This window comes from Salmo trutta, chromosome 8 (assembly GCF_901001165.1).
Source record: "Salmo trutta chromosome 8, fSalTru1.1, whole genome shotgun sequence".
Classification (NCBI taxonomy): domain Eukaryota; kingdom Metazoa; phylum Chordata; class Actinopteri; order Salmoniformes; family Salmonidae; genus Salmo; species Salmo trutta.
The window spans coordinates 8,345,025-8,361,633 of NC_042964.1; the positions used below are offsets into that span (position 1 = coordinate 8,345,025).

Here is a 16,609-nt window from a genome sequence, read left to right on the forward strand (position 1 = left end):
TGTCAGATCGGGATCTTGTTCCCATTTTTTTGCCAAGTTTCTTTTTCAGTTTCTTGTTGGAAAAGTCTTCCCAGTGGGCACAGACGTCAATTCAATGTTTATTCCACATTGGTTCAACGTCATTTCATTGAAACGACGTGGAGACAACTTTTATTCAACCAGTGTGTGTCTAGTGGGTTGATGCTGCTGTAGATTACGCTTATAGTGAGGATAATGCTCATCTTTATAGCAATAAGTCAATTCACCCAGCAATGGTTTCACTTTAGTAATGTATTCCGTTTCTCCTCTACGCATGAGTCATTCTGAAGCGCCGTGACACACTGCAATGGGAGAAGAGTTACATGTTATTACAGCTGAAGGTGTAGGCCTACTGACAAATCCAGAACATTGCACAGAGCTATTCTGCTTGGAACCTGCATATTCTGCAAAATGCTCATCATTAAGCTGTGTGCGTGTGTGTGTGTGTGCGTGAGTGCGTGCCTGCGTGCGCGTGCGTGCGTGTGTGTGTGTGTGTGTGAGACACTGAAAGGCCATGCAAATGTATTCAAATTATTCTTTCAGAGTGGCTCCCACTTATAATTTATCCTCTAAGGAGGTGTTGCAGCATTTACAAAATCAGTCAAGAAAAACGTGTTTTTTCCCTGGTCTGTTTTCCTAAGCAGGACACACACACACAGGCACACACACACACTTGCATGCACTCACAACCACCCACCCACTCATCCACCCACATGTAAACACACATACATACACATGCACGCAGTGAAGCAGGCAGACACTCTTCAAATAGGTCAGAATGACCGTGCAATAAGTATTTTTCAGTTCAAAACCTTTGGAAAAATAGGGTAAACTTCTCTCCCTGGTTCTTGGTGGAAAGAGAAATCAATTGTAGCACCTTAATGTCATGGCTCAGAAGGAGAGAAAAAGACAGAGGCGAACCATGATTGATATTGCTCTGCAAATGGAAATGTGCTCTTTCAGAGTGAGTGTGCTTCCAGCGCTCAGGAAATTACTTTTTTTGTTGTTGTTTGGAACTACTTAGTGACCCCCCCCCAGTCTTCCACTGTAAACACACAGTTCCATGGAACAGAGGACAGTTTTACAACAGCGGGTACCGGGTTGTGGAAGAACATTGAAACAGACCAGGCCCCTCGGCTGCTTCACACAGGCAGACAGAGGCAGTAGGTCATTTTTGTTCTGTTAGACCAAGCCTTCCCCCAGGACTGCAAACCAATTTTTTTCTCTTCCAATTTCATTTACTCCCGGTGACCATGTACTGACGTTCTACAGAGATGGTTCTGTGTTTTGTCAAATATGGAGAGGCGGCATAGACTAGCCATTACATCACAGACCCCTTCTAAATAAAGGTTAAGTAAAATAAAATAAATACTTTGCCTGTCTGCACATAGCCCAGAACATAAACTGACCTGCTTAGAGAGAGGTACTCTAATCTAAGCAGGTCCATTGGGTGTTTCTAAGGAGATACTTCTCACATTATTCAGCACGTGTAAGTAATGCATATCAGAGGGGTAGACCTGGTATGTACCTAGCTAACAACCCAACAACCCAACAACTCAAACCTAGGCTACCAGCACCAATGACGAACGCCATATACACTGTCCCAATAAGGGATTTCTCTAGGGCATTGCTTATCGGGCGAGTATATTTAGGCCCTGTCCAGAATAAACTATTAACCCTCCTCCCTAGGCATTTGTGTAGATCTGAAATAGCTGGGTAGGTGTAAGCAATAAGGTGAATGCACTTTGAAGGAAATCTCAGCTCTGTTAAAAGTACACTCAAGAACTTGATTGATTACAGTAATTCAGGAGTGTCATTAAAACAGGTTAACATGCCAATGAATATTTGGAGAACATGGCAACCATGTTCTGTGTATGACTGATGTGACGTTGATAGAATATTCTCCTAACCCTCAGAAAACTGGACACAGGAATGTTCTTGCAACGTCCCATAAAACGTGTCTGGAACATTAATGTTGTAACCACATTCTAGATCTTCTTGACATTAAAGTAATGTTCTCCTAACTTTAACACCGAAACATGCCAAAAAGTTTATCCGAAGGTTTTCGCTAAAATAGATATAATATTCCACTAACTAAAGGAAAATTGGACACTCAAACATCATGGGAACATTACTGGTAACATTACAAAAACGTTCTGTTAGCTGGGTAGCAGTGATATTTGAAGGGCCTTGCTATATGAAACAAGAAATTGCACAGAACAAAACATCACACTGAATTTACATACTTGTAAACATAAGAAGCATAACAATAACTGTATGAGTTCTTTATTAAACACATATTATAAACTGGGTGGTTCTAGTCCTGAATGCTGATTGGCTGAAAGCCATGGTACATCAGACCATTTATTTTTACTGTTGTAATTACGTTGGTAACCAGTTTATAATAGCAATAAGGCACCTCAGGGGTTTGTGGTATATACCACGGCTAAGGGCTGTATCCAGGCAATCCGTGTTGCGTAGTACATAAGAACAAATCAAATCAAACTTTGTCACATGCGCCGAACACAAGTGTAGACCTTACCGTGAAATGCTTACTTACAAGCCCTTAACCAAAAGTGCAGTTCAAGAAGAGTTAAGAAAATATTTAGCTAATAAACTAAAGTAAAAAATGATAAATAATAAAAGCAACACAATGACATAACAATAAGGCTGCATACAGGGGGTACCGGTACCGAGTCAGTGTCCAGGGGTACAGGTTAGGTCATTTGTACATGTAGGTAGGGGTGAAGTGACTATGCATAGATAATAAACAGCGAGTAGCAGCAGTGTACAAAACAAATGGAGAGGGAGAGTTGTCAATGTAATAGTCCGGTGGCCATTTGATTAATTGTTCAGCAGTATTATGGCTTGGGGGTAACTGTTAAGGAGTCTTTTGGTCCTAGACTTGGCGTTCCGGTACCGCTTTCCATGTGGTAGCAGAGAAAACAGTCTATGACTTGGGTGACTGGAGTCTCTGACAATTTTTTGGCTTTCCTCAGACACCGCCTATTATATAGGTCCTGGATTGCAGGAAGCTTGGCCCCAGTGATGTACTGGGCCATACGCACTATCCTCTGTAGTGCCTTACGGTCAGATGTTGAGCAGTTGCCATACCAGGCGGTGATGTAACCGGTCAGGATGCTCTCGATGGTGCAGCTGTAAAACTTTTTGAGGATCTGGGGACCCATGCCAAATCTTTTCAGTCTCCTGAGGGGGAAAAGGTTTTGTCGTGCCCTCTTCACAACTGTCTTGGTGCGTTTAGACAATGATAGTTCGTTGGTGATGTGGACACCAAGGAACTTGAAACTCTCATCCCGCTCCACTACAGCCCCGTTGGTGTTAATGGGGGCCTGTTCGGCCCGCCATTTCCTGTAGTCCACGATCAGCTCCTTTGTCTTGCCTCACATTGAGGGAGAGGTTGTTGTCCTGGCACCACACTGCCAGTTCTCTGACCTCCTTCCTATAGGCTGTCTCTTCATTGTCGGTGATCAGGCCTACCACTGTTGCGTCGTCAACAAACTTAATGATGGTGTTGGAGTTGTGTTTGGCCATGCAGTCGTGGGTAAACAGGGAGTACAGGAGCGGACTAAGAACACACCCCTGAGGGGCCCCAGTGTTGAGGATCAGCGTGGCAGACGTGTTGCTACCTACCCTTACCACCTGGGGGCGGCCCCTCAGGAAGTCCAGGATCCAGTTGCAGAGAAAGGTGTTTAGTCACAGGGTCCTTAGCTTAGTGATGAAGCGATTCGTGGGCACTATGGCGTTGAACGCTGAGCTGTAGTCAATGAACAGCATTCTCACATCGGTGTTCCTTTTGTCCAGGTGGGAATGGGCAGTCTGGAGTAGGATTGAGATTCCGTCATCTGTGGATCTGTTGGGTGGTATGGTAATTGGAGTGGGTCTAGGGTATCCGGGAGGATGCTGTTGATGTGAACCATGACCAGCATTTCAAAGGTCTTCATGGCTACTGACGTGAGTGCTACGGGGCGGTAATAATTTAGGCAGGTTCCCTTCGATTCCTTGGGCACAGGGACTATAGTGGTCTGCTTGAAATATGTAGGTTTTACAGACTCAGTCAGGGAGAGTTTGAAAATGTCAGTGAAGACACGTGCCAGTTGGTCCGCGCATGCTTTGAGCACACGTCCAGGTAATCCATCTGGGCCCGCGGCTTTGTGAATGTTGACCTGATTAAAGGTCTTGCTCACATCGGCTACCGAGAGCATTATCACACAGTCATCCAGAACAGCTGGTGCTCTCGTGCATGCTTCAGTGTTGCTTGCCTCGAAGTGTGCATAAAAGGCCTTTAGCTCGTCTGGTAGGCTCACTTCATTGGGCAGCTCGTGTCTGGGTTTCCCTTTGTAGTCCGTAATAGTTTTCAAGCCCTGCCACATCCGAGGAGCGTCAGAGCCGGTGAGTAGGATTCAATCTTAATCCTGTATTGACACTTTGCTTGTTTGATGGTTTGTCTGAGTGCATAGCGGGATTTCTTATAAGCATCCGGGTTAGGGTCCCGCTCCTTGAAAGCGGCAGCTCTAACCTTTAGCTCGATGCGGATGTTGCCTGTAACCCATGGCTTCTGGTTGGGATATGTACTTATGGTCACTGTGGGGACAACGTCGTTGATGCACTTATTGATGAAGCCAATGAGTGAGATGGTATACTCCTCAATGCCATTGGATGAATCCCGGAACATATTCCAGTCTGTGCTAGCAAAACAGTCCTGTAGCATCTGCGTCATCTGACCACTTCCGTATTGAGTGAGTCACTGGTACTTCCTGCTTTAGTTTTTGCTTGTACGCAGGAATCAGGAGGATAGAATTATGGGCAGATTTGCCAAATGGAGGAGAGCTTTTGTATGCATCTTTGTGCGTAGAGTAAAGGTGGTCTAGAGTTTTTTTTCCTCTGGTTGCATATGTAAAAATGTGGTAAAACTGATTAAAGTTTCCCGCATTAAAGTCCCCGGCCACTAGGAGCGCCACTTGGGGGTGAGCATGTTCTTGTTTGCTTCTGGCCTTATAGAGTTGGTTGAATGCGGTTTTAGTGCCAGCATCAACTGTGGTGGTAAATAGACGGCTACGAATCATATTGATGAGAACTCTCTGATAGATAGTGGGATCTACAGCTTATCATAAGGTACTCTACTTCAGGCGAGCAATACCTCAAGACTTCTTTAATATTAGAACAGCCCATAGCCGTGGTATATTAGCCATATACCACACCTCCTCGGGCCTTATTACTTAAATAGTATTTTCTAGACAATCAATTTTGTCTGATTATGACAAAGACAACTTAAAAACATCTTTACAGTTAAGTGTGTCAGTGTGTTTACACTGAGGTATATTTGAGTTGCCATTTAGAACAAGAGAATCTAGGCCGTCTTTACCCACTATGTGTCACAGCCGTAAAGTAAAGCCCCTCCATGTTTCAGCCGCATGTGTCATGACGTTGCCCTCTTTGGACACTGCTAGCACCATCCCCCTACCTCTGCACCATCTCCCTCTGTCTCCTACACCCAGGCTGCTGTGGTCAGAAGAGGTCGTAAATTGCTATGAGGAGATTCTCTCCTCATGGCCACAGTATAGAGACAGAGTGGGTTTCATAGAGACAAGGGAATTTCTTCCACCTCACAGAACCGGAGAACCGAACAACATTTATATTCTGTAGAAGGTATAAAAGATCGATGAAGAATTCAGCTACGAACTGGTCCGTTTGGTACAATTTTGTGAAACACATGAGAGACAATATGGCCACATTACCATAATCATGTTTATACAATAGCCTCAGCTATGAGACTTACATCTAAATGGTTGTATAAAATGAATGAATAAGGATGAAGCTATTTGTGAGATGATGGGATGCTATGTAATGATGTTAATGTGAGAGAGTTGTATTTCTGTTTAAAGTTTCACTAAGTCCTTGGCACGCCCCCAGGGAACCAGACAGGACCTGGCGTCATGAGACAGCCTTTTTCTATGTCCCGAATAAAACCCCCACCTAGGTTTTCTATCACCAGACCGAGCTTACCTCAATTACGAGATGGCTAAAGGTTGGAGACCAGCTTACCTCAATAACGAGAGGGCCAAGGTTTGACCATGCATTCCTCTTGCTGAACTTTTAACCATACCACGTGGTTAAACTCTTAGACTATCGATACCGACAGAATAAGAACAAGTCTTTGATATGAATTACTAGTCTGCAGCTAGGAATTCGGTATCATTGAACGCGAAGACCGAACTAATGAACATTAATGAATGTCACTCTGAACTACTCATTCTAACTACGACAGAGAGAGAGAGGGTGGACAGACTCTCCAACAGAAACAAACTTTTCACAGAGATCCTGAGGACACACTGAGCGTAAATATATATATTGATTGCAATTGTTCCCGAATGAGTGAGCGTTCATGTGCAAAGGACTAGCATTTCAATTGTTATAATTATCAACTCTGTAGTGCCTTCTCAGCTGACCCCACTCCCCTTTTGTCTAACAAGCCGCCATGCCGGTTTAGCCCACTAGGGCACATTCTTCTATCATTTCTTTGTAACGATATCTACTGTTTGTTATGCATTTCTATGAATTACTTAGTTAGTAAATAAATGATTTTAAGACAATTGATGTATGGATGACTCATAGTGAAGACTGGGTTCGTGCAGATAACCAACAATTTACAATGTTTGGAATGAGACTGGCGTGAGGTAAATAATAATTCATTAATTCGAAGACTAATTGATCAGATATTAAAATATCTGAAAGTTATATTAGGAAAACTATAACTTTGTAATCTGAATATTTTCCTTGGTGCCCTGACTTCCTACTTAATTACAGTTACATGATTAATCAGATTAATCGCGTAATAATAATTACAGAGAGTTATTTGATAAATATGTCTTCAGTTTTAATGACGCCAAAGACACAACACATGTTTATGTGTGTGTGTGTGTGTGTGTGTACCTGCATGCGTGCGCGCGTGCGTGTGTGTGTGTGAGAGTGAGTGAGTGAGTGAGTGAGTGAGTGAGTGAGTGAGTGAGTGAGTGAGTGAGAGAGAGACAGAGTGAGAGACAGAGAGAGCGAGATAGAGAGAGAGAGAGAGAGAGAGAGAGAGAGAAACTAGAATATGCATATAATTAGTAGATTTGGATAGAAAACACTCTAAAGTTTGTAAAACTGTTTGAATGGTGTCTGTGAGTATAACAGAACTCATATGGCAGGCCAAAACCTGAGAAGATTCTATACAGGAAGTGCCCTGTCTGACAATTTGTTCTCCTTCTAGGGCATCTCTATCAAAAATACAGCATCTCTGCTGTAACGTGACATTTGCTAAGGCTTCCATTGGCTCTAGGAAGGCGCCAGAAAGTGGAATGAGAGCTCTGCAGTCTCTGGGCGAAAAACAGCAGGGGGTTTTGTGAGTGGTCCTGCTGAGAACAATGACACTGAGGGGCGTGTGCACGAGACGACTCCATTTTTTTCTTTCAGTGTTTGAATGAACACAACGTCACCCGGTTGGAATATTATCGCTATTTTACAAGAAAAATAGCATAAAAATGTATTTTAAACAGCGTTTGACATGCTTCGAATACAGTAATGGAATATTTTGAATTTTTTTTACACGAAATGCGCCGGCACGTCACCCTTCGGATAGTGACTTGAACGCACGAACAAAATGGAGGTATTTGGATGTAACTATGGATTATTTCGAACCAAAACAACATTTGTTGTTGAAGTAGAAGTCTTGGGAGTGCATTCTGACGAAGAACAGCAAAGGTAATCCAATTTTTCTTATAGTAAATCTGAGTTTGGTGAGGGCCAAACTTGGTGGGTGTCAAATTAGCTAGCCGTGATGGCCGGGCTATGTACTCAGAATATTGCAAAATGTGCTTTCACCGAAAAGGTATTTGTATTTCGCACCACGCTCTACCATTGGATATTGGTGAGGCGTTCCGCTAGCGGAACGTCTGTCCCTAACAAGTACTGTACATGCACTCACACACCTATACATGCACACACACACCTATACATGCACACACACCTATACATGCACACACACCTATACATGCACTCACACACCTATACATGCACACACACACACACACCTGTACATGCACACACACACCTATACATGCACACACACCTATACATGCACGCACACACACCTATACATGCACACACACACACCTATACATGCACACACACACACACACCTGTACATGCACTTACACACCTATACATGCACACACACACACACACACACCTATACATGCACACACACACACACACACACCTATACATGCACACACACACACACCTGTACGTGCACACACACACACACACCTATACATGCACTCACACACCTATACATGCACACACACACACACCTATACATGCACACACACACACCTGTACATGCACACACACACACACACACACACACACACACACACACACACACACACACACACACACACCTATACATGCACACACACACCTGTACATGCACTCACACACACCTATACATGCACACACAGACACCTGTACATGCACACACACACACACATGTACATGCACACACACACACACACCTATACTGTGGGGTTGTGCTCTGTTTGCTAGAAAGACTGAGAGTGAGACCTGACATGTCCAGTCTTAACCAGCTCAGGTTGAGACACACTGTCGGAACATCTGGAAGAAAGCCTCTGGGGCTGACCCCTGTGTGTGTGTGTGTGTGTGTGTGTGTGTGTGTGTGTGTGTGTGTGTGTGTGTGTGTGTGCGTGCGTGCGTGCGTGCGTGCGTGTGTGTGTGTGTGTGCATGCGTGCGTTTAACTATTCTTGTGGGAACCAGCACATGAATAGTAAACAACCAAATATTTCACCAACTGGGGACATTTTGTTAGTCCACATGAGGTCAAATGCTATTTCTATAGGGGTTTAGGGTTAAGGTTAGAATTAGTGTTAGGGTTAGAATTAGGGTTAGGAGCTAGGGTTAGTTTTAGGGTTAGGGTTAGGAGCGAAGGTTTCGGGTTAGGGTTAGGTTTTTGGATTAAGGTTAGGGTAACAATAAGAGTACGGGTTCGGGTTAGCGTTAGTGTGTGGGTGCATATGCATCCATGCTGATAGACTGGAAGCCTTAAGAGGCATAATGTACTGCACTGTCCAGATTCTCTAGTAGGAAGCCAGGGAGCTCCCATATGCCTGAGGGCAGGTCCTGTGTCCTCAGGGGGAAAAGAAAAACCATCTGTTGGGTAAGATAACACCACAGTATCAGCAGGGTCCCACCAGACACACAGGATCTAGAGTGTCCGGGGCAAAGCAATGGATAGTCCATTACTATTTGTCAAATGGGGGGTTGACACTCGGTGGTCCGTATTCATGAAGCTTCTCAGAGTAACAGTGCTATGCTGTGATGCTTTATGACTACAGACCAGCAACTTTGAATGCGGAAAGAAACTAGAAGAGAATCAGCGGTCGATTCCCACTCTGCATTCCCTCAGAGTAAAATGTGTCTTTGTAGGTGATATTGATTGATGTGCCTTTGTATCAGCACTCACCAAAACCCAATCACACACATGTGCCCCATCTGAGGCAAGTCAAGTTCATTGGAGTGTACGGAAGGAGCCATAGCTCATGTTGTATGTTAAATAGTTCAAATGCATTCATGAGAACAATCAAACATGAAAATGTGAATCTATTTGAATGACAATTATGCCTAAATGATGTTCAGCTGACTTCTGGAGCGACTAAGAATTACTTAATTCACAAATGTGAAAAATATATGCCATACTGGATTTGCAAAAATATTATTGTCATTTATTACCCTTGAGGTATGCCCATATCTACTTTTCTGTCAAATAAGCAAACGGACCACAAATAATGCATTACTTTTCCATGCTGAAATATAGAATGCGTAAATGTTTTATTTAGAGAGAGAGAGAGACTAGGAGGGGTGTGATGTTGCTGCGCAAAGGCAATTAATTAAAGTCTTGCCGAAGTCTACCCACACGCGCTCACAATGTAGGAAACGCTCGCTTGAAAACAACAGACTACTACCACACACACTGCTTACCAGTGACTGATATTATTTGCTTCCATCTTCGGAGTGTTGATGGTAATCTGATTAATTGGGGGAATTTGGGCTTTGAGCATGGAGGGCTGCTATCCCCCAGAAAGCGAAAGGATGGAAGCGTGGCTTGATGACCACTTGGAGTTCGCTCATTCCTACTTTGTCAGGAAGGCTACAAGGTAAGCGCGGGGTGAGACTGAAGTCGTAAAAGTGATTCATTATATTTACGAAACAGGGATAGCTCTGTTTACGATACATCATCGCGGTGCATTCTATTTTAAGCAATTTGGGGGACAATACATGTGTTCCGTGCATTGAAAGGCACTGGCAGCCTATCTTACCTGCGTGGGTTGTTTGTTTCAACATAAAATAACATGCTAGCCTACTGTACAAGGTTGGAGATTTAAACTGCGATATGACAAGCTATATTGTAGCCTTTTATGGTATTACGCGCAATGTCCAGCGCGTAATGCGCCGCACAATCGTCTTTACAATCAGTAACCATTCACCAAAATAGCAAGATAATTCAGAGCAGACGTTAAACCATAAACCTGTATTGGGGTGATTCCTTTCCATTGTGTTCCAAACGCGCACAGTGAATTAAAAGTTATCCAAAATGCTTTTTGTTATTGGGTCGTTCCACCTCAAAAAACACAATCCATTGAGCACAGACGTCAATTCAACATCTATTCCACGTTCAATGTAATTGAATTGAAATTAAGTGGAAACAACGCTGATTCAGCCAGTGTGTGCCTAGTGGGAAGAAAGACAATTTTCAACACCCGTTATCTCAGATTGTTCTGAAATCGTTTCTGTAGTTAGTAAGAGATATGATTAGCATTCCTGAAACATTATTTTGTTGAAATATTATTTGATCTCTGAGAAATTAAGCTAATTGATTGCACCTAAATTGGCCATTTTAATTTATAAGATTTAGATAATATTCAATAAATATAGTACCCAGCATCTGATTTGGACCAAACTTCTTTCTTCCAATGAGTAAGGCATGAAGGAATATTAGTGTTGTTGTTGTCAAAAGCCACACATCCCACGCCAATCCACCTCAACAACCAGTAGACAGGATCAGTTATTTATGTTTGACAAGTAATATGAAGCTGCAGCTTGGATTGTTGCTTCTCCATATCATGTAATATAATCCCTGTGAATCTGGAGATGTTTTGTATTCCCCTGTTCAGTGAAATTAATCCTTGAAATCGCTTGCATTATTTACCGTAAAATATTGTGGAAGTACCTGGTTTTGACCACTAGATGCTGCTACTGCCACCACACTCTTTTATCCATTTTGCTGGTCTCTTGTTTATTAAATATATCACAACATTTACTTTGCAAGTTTGGTTAGAAAACCAATAGATTTGGCACATGAAAACAAATTGTGTCGGCATCCTCACAATTCCTCCATGAAAGCAATGCAGTGTGTCCTTCTCTTATCAACCTAATGTTTCAACCCAACTCTCCTTGAATAGTTCAACAAGTGGCAACTCTCTGTGGAGATCTATCCCTATGATGCAATTCTCATATGAAGACTTTTCCCAAAGGCCCAAAACACTGATGGAGAAATGTACTAGGGATTAAAATGTTTTGACAACCCTAATAGAATTCAATTCCATTGCAAAACACTATATAGTGTATGTTTGGGACTTTTCCCATTGAAGACCATTAGAGACCATAACATTGAGACCATTAATTCTGCTGTAGCCTAATGGTATGCTTGTTCACCAGGAATGGTCTAATAGTAACTAATCCATAATAATGATACAAAAATAAACCACACAATTATTATTCTTTTTTTCTTCTCCCCATGTTGGTCAATGTCTTGTTAATGTTGGTCAATGTCCTGTTAATGTAAAATTTCTTTTTTTTTATTTCACCTTTATTTAACCAGGTAGGCTAGTTGAGAACAAGTTCTCATTTGCAACTGCGACCTGGCCAAGATAAAGCGTAGCAATTCGACACATACAACAACACAGAGTTACACATGGAATAAACAAAACATACAGTCAATAATACAGTACAACAAAAGAAAACAAAAAGTCTATATACAGTGAATGCAAATGAGGTAAGTTAAGGCAATAAATAGGCCATGGTGGCAAAGTAATTACAATATAGCAATTAAATACTGGAATGGTAGATGTGCAGAAGATGAATGTGCAAGTAGAGATACTGGGGTGCAAAGGAGCAAGATAAATAAATAAATACAGTATGGGGATGAGGTAGGTAGATAGGTGGGCTGTTTACAGATGGGCTATGTACAGGTGCAGTGATCTGTGAGCTGCTCTGACAACTGGTGCTTAAAGCTAGTGAGGGAGATATGAGTCTCCAGCTTCAGAGATTTTTGCAGTTCGTTCCAGTCATTGGCAGCAGAGAACTGGAAGGAAAGGCGGCCAAAGGACAAATTGGTTTTGGGGGTGACCAGTGAGATATACCTGCTGGAGCGCATGCTACGACTGGGTGCTGCTATGGTGACCAGTGAGCTGAGATAAGGCGGGGCTATACCTAGCAGAGACTTATAGATGACCTGTAGCCAGTGGGTTTGGCTATGAGTATGAAGCGAGGGCCAACCAACGAGAGCATACAGGTCACAATGGTGGGTAGTGTATGGGGCTTTGGTGACAAAATGGATTGCACTGTGATAGACTGCATCCAGTTTGTTGAGTAGAGTGTTGGAGGCTATTTTATAGATGACATCACCGAAGTCGATGATCGGTAGGATGGTCAGTTTTACGAGGGTGTGTTTGGCAGCATGAGTGAAGGATGCTTTGTTGCAATATAGGAAGCCGATTCTAGATTTAATTTTGGATTGGAGATGCTTAATGTGAGTCTGGAAGGAGAGTTTACAGTCTAACAAGACACCCAGGTATTTGTAGTTGTCCACGTAATCTAAGTCAGAGCCGTCCAGAGTAGTGATGCTGGACGGGCGTGCAGGTGCGGGCAGTGATCGATTGAATAGCACGCATTTAGTTTTACCTGCGTTTAAGAGCAGTTGGAGGTCACGGAAGGAGAGTTGTATGGCATTGAAGCTCGTCTGGAGGTTAGTTAACACAGTGTCCAAAGAGGGGCCAGAAGTATACAGAATGGTGTCGTCTCCGTAGAGGTGGATCAGAGAATCACCAGCAGCAAGAGCAACATCATTGATGTATACAGAGCAGAGAGTCGGCCCGAGAATTGAACCCTGTGGCACACCCATAGAGACTGCCAGAGGTCCGGACAACAGGCCCTCCGATTTGACACACTGAACTCTATCAGAGAAGTAGTTGGTAAACCAGGCGAGGCAATCATTTGAGAAACCAAGGCTGTCGAGTCTGCCAATAAGAATGTGGTGATTGACTGAGTCGAAAGCTTTGGCCAGGCCGATGAATACGGCTGCACAGTAATGTCTCTTATTGATGGCGGTTATGATATCGTTTAGGACCTTGAGTGTGGCTGAGGTGCACCCATGACCAGCTCTGAAACCAGATTGCATAGCGGAGAAGGTACGGTGGGATTCAAAATGGTCGGTAATCTGTTTGTTAACTTGGCTTTCGAAGACCTTAGAAAGACACGGTAGGAGAGATATAGGTCTGTAGCAGTTTGGGTCTAGAGTGTCACCCCCTTTGAAGAGGGGGATGACCGCGGTTGAATGTTGGTTAATGTTGGTTATTGTCTTGTTAATGTTGGTTAATGTTGGTTAATGTCTTGTTAATGTTGGTTAATGTCTTGTTAATGTTGGTTAATGTTGGTTAATGTCTTGTTAATGTTGGTTAATGTTGGTTAATGTCTTGTTAATGTTGGTTAATGTCTTGTTAATGTCTTGTTAATGTTGGTTATTGTCTTGTTAATGTTGGTTAATGTTGGTTAATGTCTTGTTAATGTTGGTTAATGTCTTGTTAATGTTGGTTAATGTCTTGTTAATGTTGGTTAATGTCTTGTTAATGTTGGTTAATGTTGGTTAATGTCTTGTTAATGTTGGTTAATGTCTTGTTAATGTTGGTTAATGTTGGTTAATGTTGGTTAATGTCTTGTTAATGTCTTGTTAATGTCTTGTTAATGTTGGTTAATGTCTTGTTAATGTTGGTTAATGTTGGTTAATGTCTTGTTAATGTTGGTTAATGTCTTGTTAATGTTGGATAATGTTGGTTAATGTCTTGTTAATGTCTTGTTAATGTTGGTTAATGTCTTGTTAATGTTGGTTAATGTTGGTTAATGTCTTGTTAATGTTGGTTAATGTCTTGTTAATGTTGGATAATGTTGGTTAATGTTGGTTAATGTCTTGTTAATGTTGGATAATGTTGGTTAATGTCTTGTTAATGTTGGTTAATGTTGGTTAATGTCTTGTTAATGTCTTGTTAATGTTGGTTAATGTCTTGTTAATGTTGGTTAATGTTGGTTAATGTCTTGTTAATGTTGGTTAATGTCTTGTTAATGTTGGATAATGTTGGTTAATGTTGGTTAATGTCTTGTTAATGTTGGTTAATGTTGGTTAATGTCTTGTTAATGTTGGTTAATGTTGGTTAATGTCTTGTTAATGTTGGTTAATGTCTTGTTAATGTTGGTTAATGTCTGGTTAATGTTGGTTAATGTCTTGTTAATGTTGGTTAATGTCTTGTTAATGTTGGTTAATGTTGGTTAATGTCTTGTTAATGTCTTGTTAATGTTGGTTAATGTTGGTTAATGTCTTGTTAATGTTGGTTAATGTCTTGTTAATGTTGGTTAATGTCTTGTTAATGTTGGTTAATATTGGTTAATGTCCTGTTAATGTTGGTTAATGCTGTGTTAATATTGTGTTAATGTTGTGCTAATGTAATCTTAATAATCTAATCAAATACACCAGTTCCTCAGAGACGGTAAATGTCCTAAATGGTCTTGTTGTACAATGTGTTTTACTGTTTTTAATGTCTTAAAATGGCCCTATAACCTCCTTTGTGTTGTGTATTTGCAGGGAGATGGTGAATGCATGGTTTGCTGAGCGAGTCCATTCCATCCAGCCCTCCTCCTCCTCCTCTTCCTCCTCCTCGTCATCCTCCAAAGAAACCCTTCTACCCCAGAGACCCACCCAGCCCTCAGACAGCCCCTGCCTAGCCTCCTCCCTGCCCCCTTCCCTGGGCCTGAACGACAGGCGTTCCCCCTCCCCAGCCCTGCCCCCCAGCCCCGCTCCCAGCACCCCCACCCGCAAGATCTCTGCATCTGAGTTTGACAGGCCGCTGAGGCCCATCGTGGTGAAGGACGCGGAAGGCTCACTAACCTTCCTCTGCGACACCGAACCCGACCGGGGCGACATCCGGACTCCCTTCAGAACCCAGCAGGGAGGGGTCGGGGTTGGTATCCCCACAGGGATGATGGGCGAGGTTGGCAGTGCCCGGGGGTTGGACCGCTGTGCCAGACTGTTGGAGCTGGTGAGGGACGTGTCGAGTCACCTGGACGTGACGGCACTGTGCCACAAGATCTTCCTGCACATCAACGAGCTGATCGCCGCCGACCGCTACTCCCTCTTCCTGGTAGGTAATGGCACCTTGGACTACAGTACCCACAGTGCTCTGTTTGTAGCAGGGCCATTGGGATGAGAGGAAGAAGGATCGGACAGTTGTTAGCGTATGTCATGAAACAAACCAAGGAGGAAATGAGGAAGGATTAGAAAGGCTGTTGGTGCTAGGGGGTAGCCTTAATCCCCCAAATGGGATTGCTAGCAAGGCTGGAAATTCAAAACATCAAAAATCTAATAATTTCAATTTCTCAAACAATCAACTATTTTACACCATTTAAAAGATAAACATCTCCTTAATCTAACCACATTGTTCGATTTTCAAAGAGGCTTTACGGCAAAAGCATAAAGTTAGATTATGTTAGGACAGTACATAGCCAAAAAAGTACAAACATCCATTTTCAATTCAAGGTCAGGCGTCACCAAAAGCAGAAACCAGCTAAAATTATGCACTAACCTTTGACAATCTCCATCAGATGACACTCCTAGGACATTATGTTATACAATACATGCATTTTTTGTTCCATCAAGTTCATATTTATATCCAAAAACAGCATTTACAGTCGCGGTGAAATTCTGAATTTTTTTCGCCTCAAATGCTTCCTTGAATTCAGCGTTACAATTTACAAAATTACTATTCGAAAACATTGGTAAATTATAATATTGTCATTCAAAGAATAATATATTATCATCTCGTAAATGCTACCGCATTGCCAGATCTCAAAATAACTCTACTGGGAAATCACATTTTGCAATAAACGGGGTACAATGCTAAGAACAATAGGCTAGGCTATACAGTTAGCATCATCTAATATCGATAATGAAATTGTTAATATCCCCTTACCTTTGATTATCTCCATCAGAAGGCACTTCCAGAAATCCCAGGTCCACAACAAATGTTGTTTCTTTCGACAAAGTTCATAATTGATGTCCAAATAACTCCAAGTTGTTAGTGCTTCGGTAGGCTACTAAAAAGTAGGGCGGGGGGGTGGGAAGTCACGACGTAAAGTTAAAAAAAATAATCTATTTACATTCGTTCAAACATGTCAAACGTTGTTTAG

The 16,609-nt window shown here is 42.4% G+C and overlaps 1 protein-coding gene across 1 annotated transcript in view; it reads left to right on the forward strand.

Annotated features, from left to right (window-relative positions):
• The first annotated feature begins 10,000 nt into the window (after nucleotides 1-10,000).
• The window catches only part of LOC115199218 (cGMP-specific 3',5'-cyclic phosphodiesterase-like), a 69,936-nt gene continuing 63,327 nt past the window's right edge, over nucleotides 10,001-16,609 (forward strand). The window contains exons 1-2 of the mRNA XM_029761844.1: nucleotides 10,001-10,251; nucleotides 15,009-15,564. Coding sequence (XP_029617704.1) covers nucleotides 10,154-10,251; nucleotides 15,009-15,564 — 654 coding nt within the window. The 5' untranslated portion in view covers nucleotides 10,001-10,153. The remainder of the gene's footprint in view (nucleotides 10,252-15,008; nucleotides 15,565-16,609) is intronic.